At 41.5% G+C, this 23193-nt stretch overlaps 2 protein-coding genes across 2 annotated transcripts; one reads left to right on the forward strand and one right to left on the reverse strand.

The window, feature by feature from the left end:
- Positions 1–2278: 2278 nt before the first annotated feature.
- LOC113665760 (discoidin domain-containing receptor 2) lies at positions 2279–23142 on the reverse strand. The gene is made up of 10 exons (XM_089191944.1): positions 22975–23142; positions 16536–16873; positions 13844–13973; positions 12723–13229; positions 12102–12155; positions 6042–6110; positions 4695–4823; positions 3769–3793; positions 3262–3412; positions 2279–2668 (listed from the first exon to the last, which is right to left on the reverse strand). The coding sequence occupies exons 1-10, from the start codon at positions 23054–23056 to the stop codon at positions 2420–2422; spliced, it is 1734 nt and encodes a 577-aa protein (XP_089048070.1). The 5' UTR covers positions 23057–23142; the 3' UTR covers positions 2279–2419.
- Positions 6777–11628, forward strand: LOC149035519 (uncharacterized). Its single transcript, XM_089191872.1, has one exon. It carries the CDS (start codon positions 6813–6815, stop codon positions 11550–11552), a length of 4740 nt encoding a protein of 1579 aa, XP_089047998.1. The 5' UTR covers positions 6777–6812; the 3' UTR covers positions 11553–11628.
- Positions 23143–23193: the final 51 nt, after the last annotated feature.

Genomic DNA, 23193 nt, shown 5'->3' on the forward strand with positions numbered 1-23193 from the left:
AAAGTTGTTTAGAGCTAAGCTATTGCGATGAGTTTCCAAATTATGACTGTCTCGATTAACTTCCTTCAGTGGACGTGCGTAGTTTGTCCACGGACCTTGCCTGGGACCCACATGAAAGTTGTTTTTTTGGCTATGAAAGTCAAAAAGTGATCGTTTGATCGGAAGGATTAGGTGACTGTCAATATCAGTTTCTTACATTCTTGTGAAAGTATTTGGGATATTGTTTTGACAGCAAGTTTTAATCTTTTAAGGTCAGTTGGCCAGCATCTTCGGTCATGCCTAACGTTATATAAAAGCGTGTACTATGGAGCTCGTAGTCAACCGATCAGATTTAATTAGAGTCTACTAGAGTTACAAGGGGCAAGTAAGAACCGATAAGTAGTCCTAGCCATGCACAGTGATGAAGAGAGGGGAATAGAAGTAATTTTTCTGTAAGTAGAATGGTAGCAGAGAACAGACAAAAGGACACGTCGAGACAAGCTTTACTCGATATGCGCGCGGCCTTGTTGATAAGGGGGAGGGGTTGTGGGGAAGACACTGAAAGGTGGTGACTCATAATTCGGTTTCCAAGCGACTTGGCACAAGGAGGCAAGGTCTTCAGCAGTGTGCTAGTAAAATAGCGAGCGGCAACTTAAGAAATTCTGCGTCACTGAGACCGAGGACTGTGAACTTCTCCTACTGTTCGTCAGTTAGCGTTCTTCGCAGTCGTTCTTTTGAGATGTCACGCAACGTTTCTCAAAGAGTACGGTTCTCGGTTCTTTGGACTTGTTCGATGTTTTCTTGTATTGCAGGTCCCAAGAGGTGCAAAACTAATTTAATTTGAATCATACAATGGCCGACATATTTTCTTTTCGGGTAATTTAGAATATTCTGCATGACCAAGCCTAGATTTTATTACCAGATTTCGAAATTGATGCTATGTGCTTGGAACATTTTAACTCGGTCTTTACCGCGACATTTAAATACGGGGTGGGATTAACTTTTGGCGTCTCTGGATTCAACTCAGGACTTTAACTGCGCGGTTATGAAACCAGGTTTTTACTGTTGGTTCTTCATAGTTACCTTATGAAATTGCATGGAAGCACCTTCAAACTGATTCAAAATGATCATTTATTTGTTATACATTGTAAGTGGTTCAGTCGCATCAAGCCCTGGACCTCACGCAACACTGCCTTGCTGAAGCTCAGAACATTATCGGTGACTACAATAAGGCACTAGACTCATTAATAATGTAGGCTCTAAAGTTTAGATATGAAGTTTTTGTGATCATCTTCAGAAAGTGACTACACTGGAGCTCCATTCCTAGGGAGCAGAAGACTGGGAACATCAGGCATCACTTGATCGCTCCGAATTCCCTTGAAAGTGGTGCTAAAGCAGCCATAAATCTGAATATAAGTGAGTAGTCTTTAATCTCTTTGCAATGTGTCATACTTTTTTGTTCCTTGAATATTAAACAGAGGGCCAGGCATTTTAATTCGGGGATGTATTCTGATTGGTAAAAAAATTATTCACTGTTTGCTAGAATGTTAGCTACTTCAGATAGAAAATAATTTTTGCGATTCGTTTCGATTTCCAAACAAAGGAAATAAACTTAAGTTTCGCACAATAATTCCTCTCAATCAACCGTAAAGGAAAAGTTATTGTTAAGCTGCAACCCATGAAAATGATTCATTTTCCGAAAAAAAAATTGACAAAAGGCGCATAAAGACTGACTAAAAAGCAACAGTGACAATAGATCTAAGACGTCTCCCGGCTAAAATCACTGGGTGTGCACTGAGTGTTTAAGGTCCCACGTGCTTTATCCTCGTCACCAGTTGCCCGTTCTTTTACGCTCGTTTCTAGGAGAAGCCGCAAAAAGCCTAAGGAGAAACTAGGTGGAACACTAGATTACCCACAGGAACTGCTACTTTTAACGCTCGAGACTAGTGCAATCTACGATGTCGATAGGCTGTCCGAATGGCGATAAGTATTACTTATGGATTTCTCTACAAAACTTACGGTATCACCCTATTCAAAAGAAAATCACAGAAAGAAAAAACTACACTATCAGAGAGGCTGTAAAACGAAAAAAGTTACACCGACGCTGATTAAATTTCATCATGTCTCTGGAAACTCGGCCTCAAAGCCTGTAGTTGATTAACGTATTCACTGCTATTGTCATCTTTTTCAGACTTCAAAAGCAATGCATACGCGCGTGAATTGTCAGCTGACATGTTAGTATTGCCAGCATCGCTGAGAGGCATGTACACATCAGCATATTCCAGCCAAAGAAAAGAAAATGAGCAAAATAAAGATGTTCTTTACTGACTCTCAGCCTGGGTGTGTTCTTAGTATGTTCTTGAAATCTTGTTTAGTCTCAGCCTGGACTTCCTGATGAAAAAGGTTCTTATAAAAATGGAATAGTGTATTCACCGTTGCCCTAAAGGTTGTCGTCCTTTTCCTCTTTAGACGGCAAAAGTGATGCATATGCACAAGAATTTTCGGCTGTCCTCTTAAGATTGGTGAGAGGCATGAACGTATTTGCGTATTCCGAAGTCTTTATTTGATTGACGTACTCGTGTTCTTTCCCATTATTTTTCTCTACTGGCGTGTACGGGTGTGCGTAGGTGTAGAAACAAGCGCTTGACGCTTGGGCATATACAGGAGTCTGGGCACTGTCGCTAGGCACCTACGGGAAAGACAAAAACAAAATGTGTTTAGTCAATATAATATTTATTAACCGATTTGTGAACGAGGGCAATAACCTTATCACTTCTCTTAAAAGAGGTCAAAGACCCCGTGGGGAACTAATTAAAGTTTCATACGGCGTTGCCGTATGAAACTTTGATAAGCCCTAAGTCCAGATTCTAAGCCTTAACTCTTTCATGAAAACGCTGAGGAGTTCAACAAATACTGCAATATCTACCTGGTTAAAAGGGTGTGAAAGATAAATAATAATGGCTAACAAGCCATGAACGCTCCCCCGACTCAACACTCCACAGTCACACCAACAACAATCCACGGACATATCATCACCCTTCACCACCCGTCACCCACACTCCACCGACACCTCACCAAGGTTCCATCGACACGATATCAACCATACGCTAACTTAGATCTTTAAGCATAATTATGCATTAAAACAAGATCTTATAATCTCTTGTATTCAGTGATTATATAAAGTTTTTGGATCTTTACTTCCGCCTCGGTGATGAATAACTGTTAATTACTCGAAATCAGTGAAATCTTCGCTATTATGATTATTAGAAAACATAAACATACCATCATCACAGGTGGAGACAGCTCAATTTCTTCATATTCATCTCGGGGAGATTCTTCGGTATCTTGGTTACAATGGTTATTGCTTTCAGAAAGTTCCAACTGATGGGTAGCACCCACAGGAACCAATGTTAAACTCTCTTCAGACTGGTCGCTTAAAGGGTAAATAACGACTAAAAATTTCAGTGCGAGGATCAATACCTAAGTTATCATTCACAAGTCTGATTTGATTCATGAACTGCTTATGATATTTAGGAAACAGTCATTATTTATTGCCTGGTGGATTATAGGAATATTACGGCGTGTTATTGGAGGATCAGGTAAATTTTCTAGCGACACAGCCAAAATCTTTTGACTTGACCCTTGAAGACTGGTTCCCGAGGTAACTTATCTTTTTCGACAAGAACAGTGCATTCGGGTAGCAAGTCCATCCTTACATGGCTTTGTTCAGAGTGCTAGTTTGTCGGCAATTATTGACAATGCTATTAGCAATACAAAAAATTGTCATACCTTTCCACAACTCTAGGTCTCTCATCTAAGAGAAAGATCGAAAGAAACAAGAATAACATCATTTTTTAAACAAAAATTAATATTTCAATATTAATAAAATGAATAGTCACCACAAATTGCGAAAATGAAGTGTTTTTTGGGGAATTGCAACATGCACCCCGTTCCATAGTTAATATATTCTATACTTTATGAAAACTATAACAAAATTCTCGAACGTAATTGGCTATCACCAGCCCGATTTGAGCACTAATAGGACAGTGTACGCGTCATAATTGTACTTAGACAGTGTAATAGGACAGTTAAAGGGCCAGTTAACACATCATGCCTGTGTGTAAGTGGACAGACTGCTTCATGTACGCCCGCCGTTGCCTCGCATTTCGCCGAGTTAACTGCTGTTTTTTATGAAAACGTATAACTCATGTCTAGTTTCTTTCTCAAATTTCGTCATAGTTTTGATTTTGTGAATCACTCGTATGATTACAGACCGAACTGGACTCTACTCGTTCGTATAACCATTATTAATGAGGGAGATAATGTGGTCATGTAGATTCAAAAGCATAGCTTTCTTTCAAAGAAGCGCAGTTCATCGGAGAGTCTTGAAAGCAAAGCAACAGCAGTGACAATGGCTCACCAGAAGAAAGGGAAATCGGTAAACTGTCCAAATTGATTGGATTGATTTGTGTAGGGCCCATTTTGCGTTTGCATAATGAATGTAGCGAAGTAAAACAAAACGACGCAATCCTGGATTAGTTTAGACACTTGATTGAAAGTACCCTTGCAAGTTAGAGATAATTTTATATCTTCAAGGTAATTTTGACTACAAAATTGTATTCTAAAATAAATTAAACATCCGAATTGAATGGAATTTTTCTCTTGCGATCCATTTATTTTGAAAAAGAATTTGCAGATTATGATGTATGTATTACCTTTTTTCTGGCGTCTCTTCCGTCGGAATGACCAAGCAATACCGAGGATTACTAAAATGACGAAGAGCACTGTCAGAGATGAGATTAATATCACCCAATCAGGTCCCTCGGCCGATGGAGCAACGGTGGCTAAAAAAAAAAGACTTATTAATAGAGCTCGCTACACAGTACAAACGATGACTTGCTCTATATGGCTGCACCAACATTTTGCAACTGATTGAAAACAGATCGTTACTTTTTGTATAATCTGTTCAATTACTTAAAATCTTTTCCTCATCCAACTGAAAAAAATCTCATTTGACCTGCGGATGAAAATCAAGTAAGACAATGTTCCTCGCAGATGAGCTGCAATTTTACCAAGTACAGAAAATAATTTTTCATGCTTCTTTTCTGCAACAGTAGTAGTCGCTCCGTAGTAGATGATAGCAGCTTAGTTGGCTGCACACCCCGACTGATTGTTTGACTGACCGACAGACAGAGTGACTAACTGACTAACGGAAAGACCGTGTAACTAGATAACGGACTGGTTATTTGTTAATACGCCGGATGAACTGACCGATGTGTTGATTTAGTTTTTGATTCTTTTCTGATAAAGCGCTACGTGCCATACAGCTTCATAGATATAGATAGATATGAGTTTTTTTTCATCATTTGTATGTCGTATACAGCTTTTGGAAAGGTTTGTAGTCAGTTGAAACACCGACACTGGGGATCGATACAACAGAATTAGCACAGGCCTTATTTTCACTACTGCCTAAGTAGTGCACATCACTGCGAGGATCACTTTCATTCATGTCTTTATCCGCAGTTCAAATATATGACTTTCATATATTCTTAACCGTATATTCATCACTTCACGGGTTTATTTAGAACCATCATCATGACCAGCTCCCAGTTGGCTTGTTAGCTCAGTTGGTAGAGCGCTGCACCGGTATCGCAGAGGTCATGAGTTCAAATCCCGTACAGGCCTGAAATTTTTTTCAGGCCTTATTTTCACTACTGCCTAAGTAGTGCACATCACTGCGAGGATCACTTTCATTCATGTCTTTATCCGCAGTTCAAATATATGACTTTCATATATTCTTAACCGTATACTCATCACTTCACGGGTTTATTTAGAACCATCATCATGACCAGCTCCCAGTTGGCTTGTTAGCTCAGTTGGTAGAGCGCTGCACCGGTATCGCAGAGGTCATGGGTTCAAATCCCGTACAGGCCTGAAATTTTTTTCAGGCCTTATTTTCACTACTGCCTAAGTAGTGCACATCACTGCGAGGATCACTTTCATTCAAAAATTAGCACAATAATTATGAAGGTAAACAATAAAATCAATTTCGTATGTCTCACTTTCAGTTGATGTGGTGCTACTAATAGTACTTGCGTTGTATTCCGAGGTACTACTTGTGTATCGAGGGTGTGTAGTACTTGTGTCACTTTCAGTTGATGTGGTGCTACTAATAGCACTTGCGCTGTATTCCGAGGTACTACTTGTGTATCGAGGGTGTGTGTCGGAAAAGTGACGTCAGCCGTGTAACCTCGCAACGCAAAACCAAGGGTGGTCTTTAGGATTGTGGTTTTGTAAAAGATATAGGCTAAGATCGACGCGATACGAAGCGTGTGACGACTAGAATAAAGATAGGAAAAGAAAACTACGCGAGTGACTAGTGTTGCTATACTGGGATTTCCAACACTAACTGGCACCTCCGACGGGACTGAGATCGAGACATGGAACTGGAGGCACTTCAGAAGAATTTGGACGCAAAACTCAAGCTTTTGGCGTACAAGCAAGAAAAGGGAAAGGGCATTGTGGACAAGGCAAACGCGACAACTATTGGGAGACACCGTGACGGGTTGGTGTGTTTAGCAAAAGAAGCGGACGAGATCAAATTAAAGATCGAAGAGAAGAAGATTGCAAAGGGTGAGCAAATGGACGAGGTATGTGCATGGAGCAATGAAATAGACAAAGTTATTGAGGGTGTAGACGCGGAGATCGAATACCTTGGGGAGTGTTTGGGGGAGGTGAAGAAAAAATCGCAAATGGCCGAAAAAGAAAGCGAGAAAGCGACAATCGCAAAGGAGAGAGAGGAGCAACTCGCGTTTGAAAAAGCACAATGGGAAATGAAGCTTGATTACGAAAAAAAATCAGAAGAATTAGGTAGCAAAAAAGGGAAAGGGTTATCAGGCGATTCCGGAATGCACGCAAAGTTGCCAAAGCTATCAATAACGAAGTTTGATGGGTCCTTCGAACAATGGCTCTCTTTTTGGAACAAATTTTCCGCGGAAATAGAAGCGACGGATCTGTCAGCAGTGACAAAGTTCGCTTATCTAAAGGAACTCCTTGTTACAAAGGTACGAGCGGACATAGATGGACTCCCGTTCAATCTTGAGGGGTACGAAAGGGCGAAGGCCATCCTAAAATCGGAGTACGGGAAAACGTCAGAAATTGTAAATGCATATGTAAACAACATCATGGGTTTGCCTACCATCACAAGCGCCAGTCCAAAAGAAATTAATGAGTTTTACAAAAGGCTTCTGTTCAATGTACAAAGCTTAGAGACGCTCGGGAAGTTACGTGAAGTCTCCGGAAATGTGAGGGCGGTGTTAGACAAACTGAAAGGAATAAAGGGAGACTTAGTCCGGGGACACGAAGATTGGCGAGACTGGGATTTCGCTAAACTGATTCAGGCAATTAAAGGTTGGAGAGACATAAATTCAGAAGGAGAAGAAAGCGATGGTGCGAGTGTGTCCAAGAGGAAGAATGATCGCAACGACTGGAATGGCCGCGTTCCGCCGCCACGCGGAAGGTCTTATCAGGTCCGACAACAAGCAAATGGAGGACAGATGCGCGGATGCGTCTATTGCGATGACACGAACCACACATCCGCTAATTGCACCAAAGTTGTCGCGGTCGGAGACCGCAAACGAATTCTGAGCCAAAAACAGTTGTGTTTTAATTGTACAAGTGACAAACACAGAGCAGACAGCTGTAGAAGCCGCGGGTGTCATAACTGTCAACGCCGACATCACACGTCAATATGTGATCACCCACCAAGCGGTCACACAACGAGGGGAAGATTTATGACGGCACAAAACAAAAGAACAGAGAGAGTCGTGTATCCCGTTGTTGTCGTAGAAGTAAATGGAATCAAATGCCGCGCACTCCTAGACACTGGGGCAGGCAGCTCATACGCGTCGTCAGCTATCCTTGAACACCTGGGAAACAAACCGCTACGAGAAGAATTCAAGCGCATAGAGATGATGCTTGGGTCAACAAACAAGGTCATCGGAGTTCATAGCGTGACGATTGGCAGCCTTGATGAAAAATTTCGATTGGAAACGGAAGTCACCAGAGTGGACCGTAGTACATTGCTATCACTTGACAACCCAGGATATGCTGGGATACTGGAGAAATATCCCTACTTGGATGGGGTATACATGGACGACAGAGACGAGAAGCCTGAGCTACCAGTCCACATTATCCTGGGTGCGAGCGAGTACGCGAAAATAAAGACAGAAACCATACCAAAGATCGGACGTCCCGGCGAACCTGTTGCAGAGCTAACAAAGTTCGGATGGACAATTATGTCACCAGGTAAAGAAGTTGACCTCTCTAATATGTCCTTGACCCAGACGACAGCGGCAGATTACGAACAACTATGCAAATTAGATGTTCTAGGATTGTGTGACACACCAGGCGGAGATCAAGCAGATGTTTATGAAGAATTCAAGGAACAATTAACACGAGGGCCAGAGGGATGGTACGAGACGGGGCTACCCTGGAGGGGAAACCACCCTCCACTGCCCAACCACAGAGCGGGAAGCTTGAAGCGATTGGAAAGTACCATTCGGAAACTGGAGAAGAACGGAATACTCCAGAAGTATGACGCCATAATTAAAGACCAGCTTAACGAAGGAATAGTGGAGCGAGTGTCAGGCCCACCAGTGGGAAAGGAGTTCTTCATTCCACATAAAGCAGTGGTGAGAGAAGCTGCAGAGAGTACCAAACTTCGAATCGTGTACGACGCCTCTGCCCGAGCTTCAGAGAAGGCTCCTTCTCTCAACGAGTGCCTTCACGCGGGACCTCCGTTGCAGAACAAGCTTTGGGCTGTACTTGTCCGTGCACGTTTCCACCCAGTCGCGTTAACAGGTGATATCAAGCAAGCGTTCTTACAAGTACGAATACGGGAAGAAGACAGGGATGCCATGAGATTCCACTGGATCACGGACTTGCAATCCAGGCGAGTGGAAATACTGAGATTCACGAGAGCTCTGTTTGGTTTGGCCCCATCGCCCTTTCTTCTTGGGGGAGTTATCAAACAACACCTGGAAGCCTGTCGTACCGAGAATCCGGACCTGGTGAGGGAAATAGAGAAGAGTCTATACGTCGATGACCTTATCAGCGGGGGACCCACCGTAAAAGCTGCCCTTGAAGTCAAAGCAGGCGTCACCCATGTCTTTAACCAAGCCTCATTCAAGCTGCACAAGTGGCATTCAAATGTTCCGGCAGTGGAGTCCCCTGGTGAGTCTCTTAGCGAAGATACTACATTCGCGAAAGAACAGTTGGGTGCACCTCAAGAAGGAGGGGGATCTATTCTCGGGCTTCCATGGAACAAGCGACAAGATACCATTGAAATAAATTTCCCAACTGACCGCACCCAAGTGACAAAGAGAGGGATACTAGCGAAGATAGCAAGAGTGTATGACCCGTTAGGGCTCGCAGCGCCTATGACATTGAGTGGAAAACTACTGTACCGAGACGCATGTGATTTGAAAGTCGGATGGGATGCTCAACTTCCTGGTCAACTGGGAACCAAGTGGTCAAGATGGGAAGCACAGCTACCAGTGAGCATTTCCGTACCCAGAGCCATACCTCAACACTTTGAAGAGATCAGCAACATTGAGCTACATTGTTTCGGCGACGCAAGCGGACAAGGCGTTTCTGCGGCAGTGTACGGTGTCATATCTCAGCCATCCGGTGATAGTGTTGGGCTGATAGCAGCCAAAGCTAGACTGGCGAAGCAAGGCCTCACCATCCCCCGCCTCGAGTTGGTCTCCGGTCACATGGCGACCAATCTCATTGTGAACGTTAAGGAAGCATTAGAGGGTTTCCCAGTTGGAAATATGGTTTGCTGGTTGGACAGCAGCGTTGCGTTACATTGGATCAAGGGAGCAGGGAGTTACAAGCAGTTCGTAAGCAATCGAGTGCAGAAAATCCAGCAACACCCAGAAGTAAACTGGCGTCATGTGGGTACAAAGGACAACCCAGCTGACCTTGGCAGTCGGAGCGGAAGCGTGGAAAATGAAGAGCTATGGTGGAGAGGGCCTGAGTGGCTACTAGACCGAGAGCGATGGCCAGCCGATATTAAGACAACGGCCACACCAGACAGTCAGGCGGAAGCAAAAGTGATACGGGAAGTATTCGCTGTAGCACAAGCTAAGACAGACATCCTAGACGCCTTGCTGATCAAGTTCAACTTATGGAAAACCCTAAGGGTTTGTGCGTGGGTGACTCGATTCATACATAACCTACGGAGCGAAAAGACGAGAAGATCTAAGGGACCACTCACGACAGAGGAGATCGAGATGCAGCGACACCTGTGGCTAAAGCGAACACAGGTGGATTTCAAGAGAGACGAGCGGTTCGAAGATCATCGTGTTCAGCTGAACCTACAAGAAAACGCAGACGGGTTACTGGAATGCCGAGGGCGGATTCAGGGAGACTATCCCATTTACTTGCCTGAGTCTCATCCGTTCGCGGAGAAGATGGTGGCAGACGCACATATCAGGACACTCCACGGGGGAGTGAGCCTCACAATGGCAAAGATTCGTGAAAGGTACTGGGTTCCCAGGTTGCGTCGCCTTGCAAAAAGAGTCGTTAAAGCTTGTAACGGCTGCAAGCGGTTCCGCGCCACAGCGTTCGCGGTTCCGCCACCAGGACAGCTACCAAGGGATCGTACCGAAGGAGAAAATGCGTTCCAAGTAGTCGGAGTGGATTTCGCCGGACCACTGAAGTATAGAAAGGGGAGGAATCATGAAGGCAAAGCTTACATAACGCTTTACGCCTGTAGCCTGACCAGAGGTATTTACCTTGAGCTACTACCCAGCCTAGAAACGGGAGAATTCCTTCGATGCCTGAAACGGTTTATCGCCCGACGTGGGCGGCCAGAAAAGATTTACTCAGACAACGGGAGTACCTTCGTGGCAGCAGCTAAGTGGCTGAAACAAGTGATGACTGACGAACGCCTCAACGAATTCCTCTCCCGTCAAGAAATCAAGTGGCAATTCAACCTGAGCAGAGCACCCTGGTGGGGAGGGCAGTTCGAGAGAATGGTTGGATTGGTGAAGAGAAGTCTACAGAAGACCATTGGAAACGGGTTCCTAACGTGGACCGAGTTAGAGGAGGTTATACTAGACGTAGAGGTTGCAGTCAACAACCGACCTTTAAGTTACGTGGAGGACGATGTGCAGCTACCGATCTTGACCCCCCACTCCCTGTTGTTTGGTCAACCAAATGCACTACTCGAGTTGGAACCGCACCGCATAGAAGACGGTGAATTACGCAAGCGAGCAAAGTATCTCAGACGATGCAAGGAGGCCGTCTGGAAGCGATGGACGGGGGAGTACTTAAAGGGGCTGCGCGAACGCCATCGTCTAAAGAATCCTGGAAAGCCCGAAAATCCTATTGTGGGCGAGGTCGTGCTGATCAAGTCGGACGACAAGAATCGCGGGAAATGGAAGGTCGGGATCGTCACGGAACTAATCAAAGGGCGTGACGGTGTTGTCCGGGGAGCAAAGTTGCGCACAGGGACCTCACATCTAGAGCGAGCAGTACAGCAGCTGTATCCGTTAGAACTGTAATGTGATCGACCGGGAGACGGCGACAGACCTCCAACGACCGAGTTGCGCATTGAAGCGCCAGCGTTCAGGCCTTCCCGTGATGCAGCCGTCGTAGCAAGATTACGTATGGAGGATCTTGCTCACGATGAGGAAGGGGATTGAACTTTGAACCAAACCGAACCAGATTGGATGACAACAGCGGATCGGATGCTTGAACATTCTACTTATGAACTGAACATCTGCCACTATGGCTACTGATTGATCAACGATTAGTGTGATTAGGGAATCGATTGAGAATTCTAGATGATAGATTCGTTCATAAAATTTAAGCGATAAGGTTCATTTCTCGACAGACATTTGCTCTCCGAGACAAATGGGGGGAGGGTGTCGGAAAAGTGACGTCAGCCGTGTAACCTCGCAACGCAAAACCAAGGGTGGTCTTTAGGATTGTGGTTTTGTAAAAGATATAGGCTAAGATCGACGCGATACGAAGCGTGTGACGACTAGAATAAAGATAGGAAAAGAAAACTACGCGAGTGACTAGTGTTGCTATACTGGGATTTCCAACATGTGTAGTACTTGGAACACAATAAAATGCTGGAGGAGACCTTCCTTCCAGTGATTCTGTAACAGTAAAAGATAGGCATGACTTTATTTGACTAAATACATCTCATTGAAATAAAGATTGACCAATGTGAAAGTCTAATATTTACCGAACCGATCACATATTAATCATATGTAGTATGGCATGATAGGACTGCCATGTTACCTTTATTAGACATCGCTTAAAGAATCAATTTAACTATAATGAGGTAATTATTTAGCCAAAGTATACGAATTGAAAACTGAATTAAATTCTTTCCAACAAATACAATGGAACTTGGCTATTAACCAATTTCACGTACTATATATTGCATTTCCACATCAAAAAACTAATAATTAAATAAATGAAAAAGAAAAATCATTAACATAAATTATTAAATGTTGATTTACTTTTGCTGCTTGTGGTGTCTAACCACATTACCGAAGAAACCGTTTTTCTGAAAGTGGTCTCGACTAAATGGTGAAAGGAACAGATAACAAAGCTGCAAAGGCTACCCTCGAAAATTTAGGGCGAAAAAACCTGTAAGGGTTAGTGAGATGACATAGAACCAGGAATAATTATTTTGTTTTGGAGATCTTTTAACTTACCTGAGTTGAAGATAACTTCGCTGATTAATATCCATTGTCCTCTGTAGGTAAACTTGAACCTTACAGACTTCCCTACAAGGCGGCACAGGTCAATTGTAACATTGTGGTTTATCGATGATGATGATGGAACGGAAATTTCCTTAGGTTCTTGCATGAGATCAGGTGAAGAACCATTCTGCGTTGTCTCACTAAACTTTATTTCAACTCTGGAAAACAACTTGATGTGTGTCTGGTCTTTGACGTTACAATGGAAAGTAGCTGAAGTGAAGATTCTTTTGTTCAAAAAACCAAATATTATGTAAAGTTTAGGGGTCTCTTTCATATTCCAGCCAATCCAACCCAATCCGTTATTTACTGTAAGATTTTCACTGGCCAATCGTCCATCAGTAAGCATTCCCAATCCAGAGAATAGAAGGCGGCCTTCAGTCAAACCATCATAGCTTGAATCAGTGAAGTTGTATCTCCCGTCTAGGGAGTTACCTTGGAGTATCTCGTACGTGACAATCGCTAAGTAATAAATAGAAATGTCATGTTAGGCTTTATTCATTTAACAATGACAGTAGCTATTCAGGAAATTATATTTTGTGATAAATTCGTGATTTGTTCCATTTTTCTCCCTCTGTTTTCAGAACAATGTATATATCAAGAGAGAGAGAGAGCTGACCACAGCTAAGACTGAGACTAAGTCTTAACATTTTTCCAAATACGGACCTCCCGGCTGGTGAATAACATAATTATGTGGACATAAATAAATAGGGTAAGATTGCCTATCATACCTCGATCTTAAGCAGGCACAGTGACCTGGTCTTTTTTACTGTAGTTTTCAAAACCGATATTGGTGAGGAACGTTTAATGAAAGTTTTTAAAAAGTCGTTTTACAACTTATTTTTTGTAAGGAATCACCCTAATGCGAGAGAATATCAACTGAATATCAGATGGCTTGCCTCAAGAAATTGATACTTGGTAAAGACCTTTCTTCTATAGAAGATATGATATCATAAACTTACTAATCTTATCATTCAATTTCTAGTCATGTAAAGTGCTGTTGGATATTCTGTAGAAACAACGCTGTATACATTATCTATATTATTATTTTTATCAGGTGGAAGTTAAAAGCTTACCGCTTTCTAGTTGACAGCCAAGAAGCTCAAACCTGAGGCACACCTGTTTTTGACCTATTCTGGGATGAATTCTTATTACGTCAGTAACAACTGGAGGTTTCAACTTCGAGAGGCTGTTTCCTTTAAAGACCTAAGACATGTGCAACAACAGTGCATAATGTTAGCAAATCCCCAACTATAAGCCATGAAACATTCACAGGAGGAAATGTCAAGAATCCGTAAACGGAAACGTGGAAGAAATATGTGAAACCGTTGCGGAAACACGACAATTAACACGCGCTTCCGCTGTTGGTTTGGTGACGTTTACTCATGTTTCCGTTGCTGCGGTCACAGCGGAACAGTGCCATGCATTTTTTACATGTTTTCGTCAGGTTTCAGTTGAAGGAAACAAATGTTTCCGCAAGTGTAACTTCATGTTATCGCATGGTAACGTTCCGGAAACACGAATTTTTTACATTTCCGTCGACGTTGTCAGACCTAAACGTTCACGGAAATACAAGGTTACGTTCTGGAAACACGTTTTTTTCTTGTTTCCGTGGGATTTCGTCCTGTGATTTTCGCTTGCTCACAGTTGTTCTAAATACATCTTGAGACTTACGAGATGTCAGTTACACCGGGAAATATCCGGTGATGTTTCCCAGATTATATTTCCTAATTCTGAAATCTTACACCCGATTCGATAAAAGTCGTTGTTTCATGCTTTTCATGGCTGGTAGTAAAGCGTTTTGCGGTTGTTACGAAAGGATTTGCTGATCACGAAGAAACTCTTGAGCATCTTCTAATCAGCTGTACTTACACAAAAAACTTTTGGCTTTCGGTTATTTCTTGGTTAAATACTTACAATATGAAAATTGATAAGCTTGATGAGGTAACAATCCTCTTTGGTATTTCCGATAATATCCCTGGGAATTGTTTGTTAAATCACATAATCATTCTTGGAAAATATACCATTTATTCATGTCGTTGTAAAAATATCAAGCCGTCTGTATCCTTACTGAAGGCTAAAACATCTGAAACTCGGAAATTTGAATTTTTGATAGCAAAAAAGAATAAAAAAGAATCTATTCATTATAAAAAATGGGAAAACATGTTATTGTAACTCAATAGATGAGTATCGGGTATTAACAGTAATAGACGCAGTTGTATATACAGTCGTTCTACCAAAAAAGGAATTTGATGTAGAAGTATTTGTACAAATTAGGTTTATATTATCATATAACCACAACATAAATTAAATCTAGCCGACTGTGAATGTAATGTAACGCAGTATTTCGTAATTAGTGTTAGTTAGTAGCGTAAGCGTTAGAGTAATTAACTTTGTGTTTGTTTGTATTATTCTAGTATTTGTGCTTTAAGTGAAAATAAAAAAAAAATAAATAAATAAAAAAAAATAAAAAAAAAAAAGAAAGGATTTGCTCCAACGAAGGGCCAACGCTGGAAACGTCAGCCTTAGAATCTCGTTATGGAGGCCAATTCACATTATCAAGTCCCTAATAATAAATGGGCGCGAGTAGATATGGAATTTCCCCTCAAGTGCTCAACCAAATATCTGACGAGTAAGCTAGGCTTATTCGTGAGATATCGAGTACAACACTAGAAGAGAAATTTCATCTACTAATATTATTTTGCTTATCATATAAATATATACACCATAGGCATTTACTGACTCGAAAATTTCAACAAACGAGCTTGATTGAGAATGATGAACGAGTTGCCAATCATTCTTTAACCTGAGTGAGGCGAGTGACGAGTCAGAAGCTGACTGGCGATATCAAACATAGTTGAATTTATGTAACGTAATTTGCGCTGTTATGGCTCCTCTCAGGACTAAAAATTCCTAGTGAAAACCGCAGTCTACATAATGAAATCAAAGATCTGGCATTGTCCCCACCGCACAACAGTTTGTTTTGAAGCGCTCCCCTAAAATCGAAATTTGTTTGCACACAGGTTTAAACGAGAGTATACTGAAGTGTCAGCCTCTCACTAAACAAACGCTCTCAACCTCTAAATTGCTGTTGGTCAGAGTTAGTTTAAGGATAATAAAAGCGATACGATCAATTTGATTTAAAATTTGCTAGTATTTTTTTCCTTGGACAAAATCTGTTCCTGGCAACCTTGCTGTATGAAATATAAAAATATAAAATGGTTAATCTACTCGCTAGGACAAAGTAAAACGGCACCGTATGTCTTTAATATGCAAAAAGCAAATAAACAACAAAAAGAAAAAAAGAATAAAAAAAAAATTAAAAAAAAAAAGGTCGTCAGGACTTTAATATTACCACGCTACTTGCAAATAACAGAGGGGGAAAGCCTGAGATTGAATCTGACATTGATTGTCTCACGAGACCAACAATTCGAGTCAGCTGATAGGAAAATAATCTAGTCGCCCTCACGCTCCATGTAAAATGTCGAACACATGGAAAAATCACTGACTCCTGAAAATGATTAGCAAAATCGCCGATGAGCAAACAGTTTAACATCCGTGGCAAAAGTATTCCTTCGGAAATCTACTCCAATTTAAGACTGAAGGAACTCCATCTTGGAGGTTAATTTCCGTGCAATCTCTGCAATTTGGCCGTTGCGAAATAGTATCGTTCTTGAAAAGAGTCGATGGATAGAAAAATCGTTATTGATTAGCGAGCTAAAGCTGCTCGTGAAAAACATCATCATAAGTGTCCTTGAAATGTCTTACCCTAGGCCGATGTGATCCTCCATAACGCCAACCAAAATGTTTATTTTTTTCTTGTCTGTAAGAAACCAAGAACTTCCAAAACCTTTCCACACCTCCAGAGCGAGACTGTGTTATTATGCCTTTAATTCGAAAGGGGCTGGAAAAGTGGACCTGAATAAACTCCCTATAGATAGGACCTGTATCATTTGCATACGGCCGCTGATCAGGGCACCACCCCCCGAAGCCATCAATATGATTCAGTCTACCATAATTAGCAAAAGTTGATGGCAGGGAAGACGTAGCACGAATATCTTCATCTCTGATACCTCCATCTTCCATTCCCAAAGGTGAAAAACAATCTTTAAAAGAGAAGTAAAATCAAAGACAGAAGAGTTACCAAAATACAATAGGGGAGGAGTCCGATACATGGAGAGAGTACCTTTTATATGAACTTCCTTTTTTAACGTTTTTGTTGTTTTGGATTAATAATATTATGGCTTAATGAATTACAAGAGAGCACCGGGAGTGTTGTTTTTGTGGGAGAAGGCTGAATGGTATATTTCGGCGCTAATTTGATTTTTTTGTTTTGGATATTTCGCAGCTAAATTGAAGCACGTCGCGCGATACATTTACATGAACTCGTAAGCCATTTTAAGAAGGGAAAGAATTTTTCGGATAGACTTAAAACAGCGTGATTGGTAAAGAAAGAGCGAAGCACCCGGAAAGTGAATACAAACAGTTTGTGTAGTTGTGACTAATTTATGGTTAGACATAGTTTGATGCTACTCTGGTTTGCAGATTTAATGAATGTAACCGAAGAAGTTACAATTCATAGACCCAACGTTTCGACACTCCTGTATAGTGCCTTCATCAGGGGTGATCGAAACGCTGCAACAAGTGGTCCTTTTATATGATCACTAATTAGCGGCCTTTTTTTCTGACGAGGTGTAAATAGGCGTCAGGAAGCAAACCGCCATCGTCACGATTTAAAGGAGCGTGGGCGTAGTTCATATGCCAAGCCTCCAAACAAAGGCGCTGGTGGTAACGCCGATAAGCGGTGATAATTTTAGAATTATCCCACCCAATTGTATGGTTAGTTAGGCATGTATGCTCCGATAAAGCTAAATTTCCCTTTTTGCAAAGGAAAACCGCTTTTTGGTGCTCTTTTAACCGTGTACCAAACTGACGTTTGGTCTGTCCGATGTATTCGTTGTCACAGTCATTGCAAGGAATAGAATAAATGGCGTCGGTTCGTTGTTCTTTCGTGACAGGATACTTAGGTTTGGCGAAAATATGCCCCAAAGTCTGAAAAGGTTTTTGAGCAACTTTACCGTTGTGGCTATTCAAAATTCTCTTGATGGGTTCCGTAACACCCTGTATGTAAAGAATAACAGCAAAACCAGTCGCTGGTTCCCTTTCATCAAGAGCGTTACTATTTGTAACTGGTTTTTGGCGGTTACGGAGAAAAGTTTCTGTATAGCCATTTGCCTTTAGGACATTGGAAACATATTTCCTCTCCTCAGCCTTCGAATCGAGTGAAGATGGTAGACAGTCAGCCCTCCTAAGTAAAGTTTTGGCTACAGACTTTTTATGGCAAATAGGGTGGTGCGAATCGAAGGCGAGGTATTTGTGGGTAAGTTTACGGTAGACGCTTGTCTCTAAATTACCCTGAACCCTCTGGACACATTTAAATCAAGAAAGGGAAAATGTCTATCCTTTTCACGCTCAAGGGTGAATTGGATCGACGGCTCTACTGAATTCAAATGCGACAAGAGGCGCTCCGCTTCATTTCCGGATACCGCAGAAATAACATCATCGACATTTCGTTTCCAGAAAAAGGGTTTAACCGGTGAAGTGGCTAAGGCCCTTTGTTCCACGTCTTCCATTACCATGTTAGCAATAACAGCAGAAACGGGCGAACCCATTGCTGTACCAAAAACTTGTTGATAGTAGGTGCCGTTTTATGTAAATTGCGTGGTTTTGAGGCAAAAAGACAGCAGATGAATAATATCCTCCACAGGCAAAAAAGTTCTTTGTCCCAGGGAAGCGTCTTCTCGGAGTCTCTCCTCCGCAACCTTAGCGGCAACATCAACTGGGATTTTAGTGAAGAACGAAACAACGTCGAAAGATACTAATTCTTCACAAGCGTCAAGAGTTTTATCTCTTATGAAATCCGCAAATTCGGATGAATTTTTGACAGTGTAATCAGTATTCCCAACAACAGGCGACAAAATTCTCGCAAGATAACCAGAAATTGCATAAGTCGGAGAATTAACAAAAGAGACAATGGGTCTCAAAGGAATTCCCGGTTTATGAATTTTAGGTAAGCCATAAAAACGTGGACATAAGCCGTCACTACTGTATAACATTTTGTACGTAGAGTCACTAATTTTACCAGCTTTTTTCAAATCAAGCAACATTTTGTTTAACTTTCTTTGAGTTTTACTGGTAGGATCAGAGTTTAAGACAGCATACATACTCTTGTCATTAAGCCGAGACAAAGCTTTGTAGTGATAGTGCTGTTTGTCCATAACCACAACACAATTACCCTTGTCAGCAGATAATACGAGCCTGTTCGGATCCTTTTTGAGAGCTATAATCGCATTGAAAACATCCCTATGAATGTTTTTGGGAGGAAGTTTAGCACGCCTAAGTATGCTACTTACTTGTGCTCTTACCAAATGCCTACGATCGTCGTTGAGTTGAGAGATACTCTCCTCAACAGCGGCGACAATTTCGGCAGTCGGTATTTTGCGAGGAGCAATAGCAAACTTCAGACCTTTCTCTAAATCACTCCGTTCCAGCACGGATAACTCCTTGGAGGAAAGGTACATAACCCATTTATCTTTCAGAGATGAGCCTGAGTTAACAGGAGACCTCTTACTGAGCAAGTGACGGAGTTTTCTGTCGTGTTTCTCTCTCTGTTTGGTAAACGTCTGCAGTTCTTTCGAAATCCTCGACCCAGGAAGTTTCGGAGTTGTTAATCAAAGCAAGGCCTACTCTGAGACCTTAAGTCGCCTTAAGTCGCCTTAAGTCGCCTTAAGTCGCCTTAAGTCACCTAAAGTCGCCCAAAGTCGCCTAAAGTCACCTTAAGTCGCCTTGAGTTTCCTTAGGTTGCTATTAGTTACGCAACGTCATAAGGGTTCCACCTTTCCCAATTGACCCTATCCACTCCACTCCAATCATAGTTTTCTGCAGCTAGAAAAGTAGTTGGAGAGACTGGAAAGGAAGTAGTTTTACGAAGGACTTTAGCATTTGGTTCTCAGTATGGTATTAGGGTGTTTTGTCTAACTAAGGCAGGAGAACAACAACTTGGTTGGGTCACTGAAAAGGACCCGTGCAATTTTGGATGCTGTTGGAAAGGCAGGCGACTTGCCAAACTTTCATGCCAAAAATTGACAGTGCAAGTGCCAAAAATATGGGAGACAAGTTTACCAAGATAACAATTTTTATAATTTGTGGAGCTTTGTGAAATAATAAATACACGTAAATAATCATGTTATTTTTAATTAATAATGTGGAAAATTTATGGATAGTTTCATCAAAGTTGTCTCTTTTCTTAAATTAAAAATTTATGGCACTATGTGTATATTTATGATAGGTTTGTTTGATGTTGGGCATATAACCCATGATGTTTTCCTGGCTATTTATTTACTAGCTTTGACTGTACAATTTTACAATAGCTGTTGTGATAATTCTGTCTGAACATTTTCAGCTAAATTGATTTGAAATCTGGATATTTTAGACTATGGTGACTTATGAGCATACCTAAGTAACCGAAACGACTGTTGTGTTTATTGCAAGGGATTCTGTTGACATTTTTAAAGTTTATGGACAGACTGTTGCTAACTTTGGTTTTATCGCTTCAGTCAAATAAAATCGCTTTAAGTCGCCTTAAATCGCCTAAAGTCGCAATATTTTTTGTGCCAATTTTGCTAAAGTCGCCTTAAGTCGCCTTAAATCTCCCAAAGTCGCCAAAAGTTACGACGACTTAAGGTCCCAGAGTAGGCCTAAAGCAGAGAGTTCACTGAGTGAACGCGAGAATAACGCACGTAGACGCAGTATGGAACTGTGACTATTCGTAGCTTAAGAAAAGAAAAACCAGTACGGACCACGAGCTTGTATCCTTTAGCACTCCATAAAGGAGGCCGAAATCTCAAACTCAATGGAAGCACGTAGTTTTCTTTACAACGGTGATTGAAACACAAATGACAGCGATACTTAGCAATGCGGACTCTGATGTTCGCGAGCCGGTTGACCCTTGTAACAACAGTTTGACCATACTTTGACCATACTAATATAATTTATGGTTGTTTTACAAAACAAAACAGTACAGTGGACATGAGGTTCACCATAGGGTACCTTTGAGGTTGATCTGAAGGCGGAGTGCGATTTTAAATGGAAGTGACGTCAAAGGTTCAACACAGAAACTAACATAACTAATTTTTAATAGGTAAAAAAAAAATCCTCAAGACTTTTCATGATCGCTGTCCACCTTTAACACCAGTACAAAATTAAACAGAAATAAAAGGAACTGGGCGAGTGGTGCGAGTATTCTGCCATCGTTTGAACCATATGGCTGGGGTTTCTTACGCCGTAGTCCGGTAAACAAGCTCAAGCGGGAGAAGAGAGTAATTTGTGCAAAACCGTTAATCAAACCAGGCGTCAACGTTTCTTCTTTCCTAGGCGTGATTCGTGTCTAGTCTCCTTTGTACTCAGCCCTTATTTGGTCTCATCACGCAACACACTCTCTGCCCAAATGCGAGAGTGCGTTGGGTGACGAGACCAGTTGAGAGGGTATCAGAGGAGTGATGGCCTTTATGGCCAACAGTTAAAGTTTTGGTCAATTTTTATTAAAAGTTAATATTTAGTTTTTATCATTCTAAAACACATTAACGACCCGTCGTTTACTTCTCAGTAAATTTCGGGATAAAAAAAAAAACCTAAACAACGCCGTTAATCACGGCACCATAAGAATTGAAACGAACAAATATAACCACAGGCGGCCCAAGCTCCAACTGTGAGATGATCATCTTGCGAAATAACAGTCATTGCGAAATTATAAGAGTTTGTGTGGGAATATCTACGAACGCTCTAAAGAATAAAAAAGTGAGTCAAATTCTCAATAAAAATTACTCACCTTACTTCCACAGTGCATCGCTTGTTATTTGACCGCTTACTACGTTGAGGGAAACCCATTTTAGCGAGTTATCCATTCCGAGATTTTCTACGTACATAAGAAAAGACTTTTCTTTTCTTGAGAATTTTACTAATTTTTTTATTCCTTAGAGTGGTCGTAAATATTCCCATACAAACTCTTATAATTTCGCCATGACTGTTATTTCGCAAGATGATCATCTCACAGCTGGAGTTTGGTTCGCCTTTGATATGGCACGCTACTTCAATAACAATATTACTCTCTGTATAGACGTTTAATCTCAGACGATCGGTGTTTTCCTGTTTCCTGACCCTCCCAGATTTGTTATATTCATTGCAGACGTCATTTTACCAGTGACTCACTCTCTGACATTGAAGGAGGCGAAGAAAACGATCATATGAAGAGGACAATTTTGAATCACGAATAAATGAGGTCCCTCGCCATTTCCTTTTTAGGCCATAGGTATGGAAATTTTAGGTGGCTTTAATTTGACCTTGTTTGGCTCTCACTCGACTAAATTTGGACGTATGTTGATGAAAGTGAGTGCAAGCCCGTTTTTGACGTTTCTGAAACAAAACGTCTAACACGGAAAAAATTCTGAGTACCCATGAGGAATTGAACCGCAGATCTTCGGATTCCGCGCTCTGAGTCACAGAGACTCCACGGTGAGCGAGGTCTATTACGAAGTTCATATGACACGCGTCCTGCATACTGCTACAAACTTTACAGTTCGATTTTCTCCGAATTGTGTGTTCACCATCTTACGCGATTGGAGAGCTTTTATACGAAATCGCACCATCGCGTAATATGTATTAAAAGTCTAGTTCATTAGAAGAAAGAGGTAAAAACGAACTTTCGAACTCGTCTTACTTTCTTACCTATTTATACACCCGTTGGCATAGAGCTCTACTCGCTATATTGGTAAAACTTTACTTCTTTAAGCCTGTGGTTCTAAGACATATCAAAGCAACTTGGAGAAGCTCGTGATTTACAAGCTTTTCCCTCTGTTGCTTCAAACGTTGTAGTCTTTGTGGTCCTTTCATGGGGTAAAAGATTTGCAAATCTCCAATACTTTGAGAGAGAACGAAGCGAACAGAGGTCGATACATTTTGATTAGAGCTAGTATGTAATGCAGTTCGGATATCGTTTGATCAAGAGCAAATAATCAGGCGAAAAGAAATAAATTTGTGGTTTCGGTTCGACGCGAAAGTTAGTGACACGACGGGCATTCGGGTCGAACCGAAACACTCGTATTATTCTCCTTTCCTCGATTATTCCCCCTGGATTTCCGAGGATGGTTACCTTGAGGAATGTCTTGTCCAAAACACAGCACATTAAAACATCCAATGACGAGATGAATTCGAAACATTCTTGAACTGATCATTCTAAAGCGCTCTGAAACAACTATAAACCAAGTGATAAACAATGCGGAAAATATACATCTTCCGCTTTGCCCAACCCTTCCTTCCGGTGACAGTTTGATATATTTTATTCTGCCTCTTGAATTTAATGCCACATAAA

This window comes from Pocillopora damicornis, chromosome 13 (genome assembly GCF_964200805.1).
Source record: "Pocillopora damicornis chromosome 13, jaPocDami1.2, whole genome shotgun sequence".
Classification (NCBI taxonomy): Eukaryota; Metazoa; Cnidaria; class Anthozoa; order Scleractinia; family Pocilloporidae; genus Pocillopora; species Pocillopora damicornis.

Excerpts from the sequence above, each read along its gene's own strand:
- LOC113665760 (XM_089191944.1), bottom strand. The coding sequence starts at position 23,056 with ATGATCAGTTCAAGAATGTTTCGAATTCATCTCGTCATTGGATGTTTT. Across the intron at positions 16,874-22,974 it reads TGGACAAGACATTCCTCAAG|ATTGTTTTTCACCTTTGGGA; the intron begins GTAACCATCCTC and ends TCTCTTTTAAAG. Across the intron at positions 4,824-6,041 it reads TAGCACCACATCAACTGAAA|CCACCGTTGCTCCATCGGCC; the intron begins GTGAGACATACG and ends TTTTTTTTTTAG.
- LOC149035519 (XM_089191872.1), top strand. The coding sequence starts at position 6,813 with ATGAAGCTTGATTACGAAAAAAAATCAGAAGAATTAGGTAGCAAAAAA.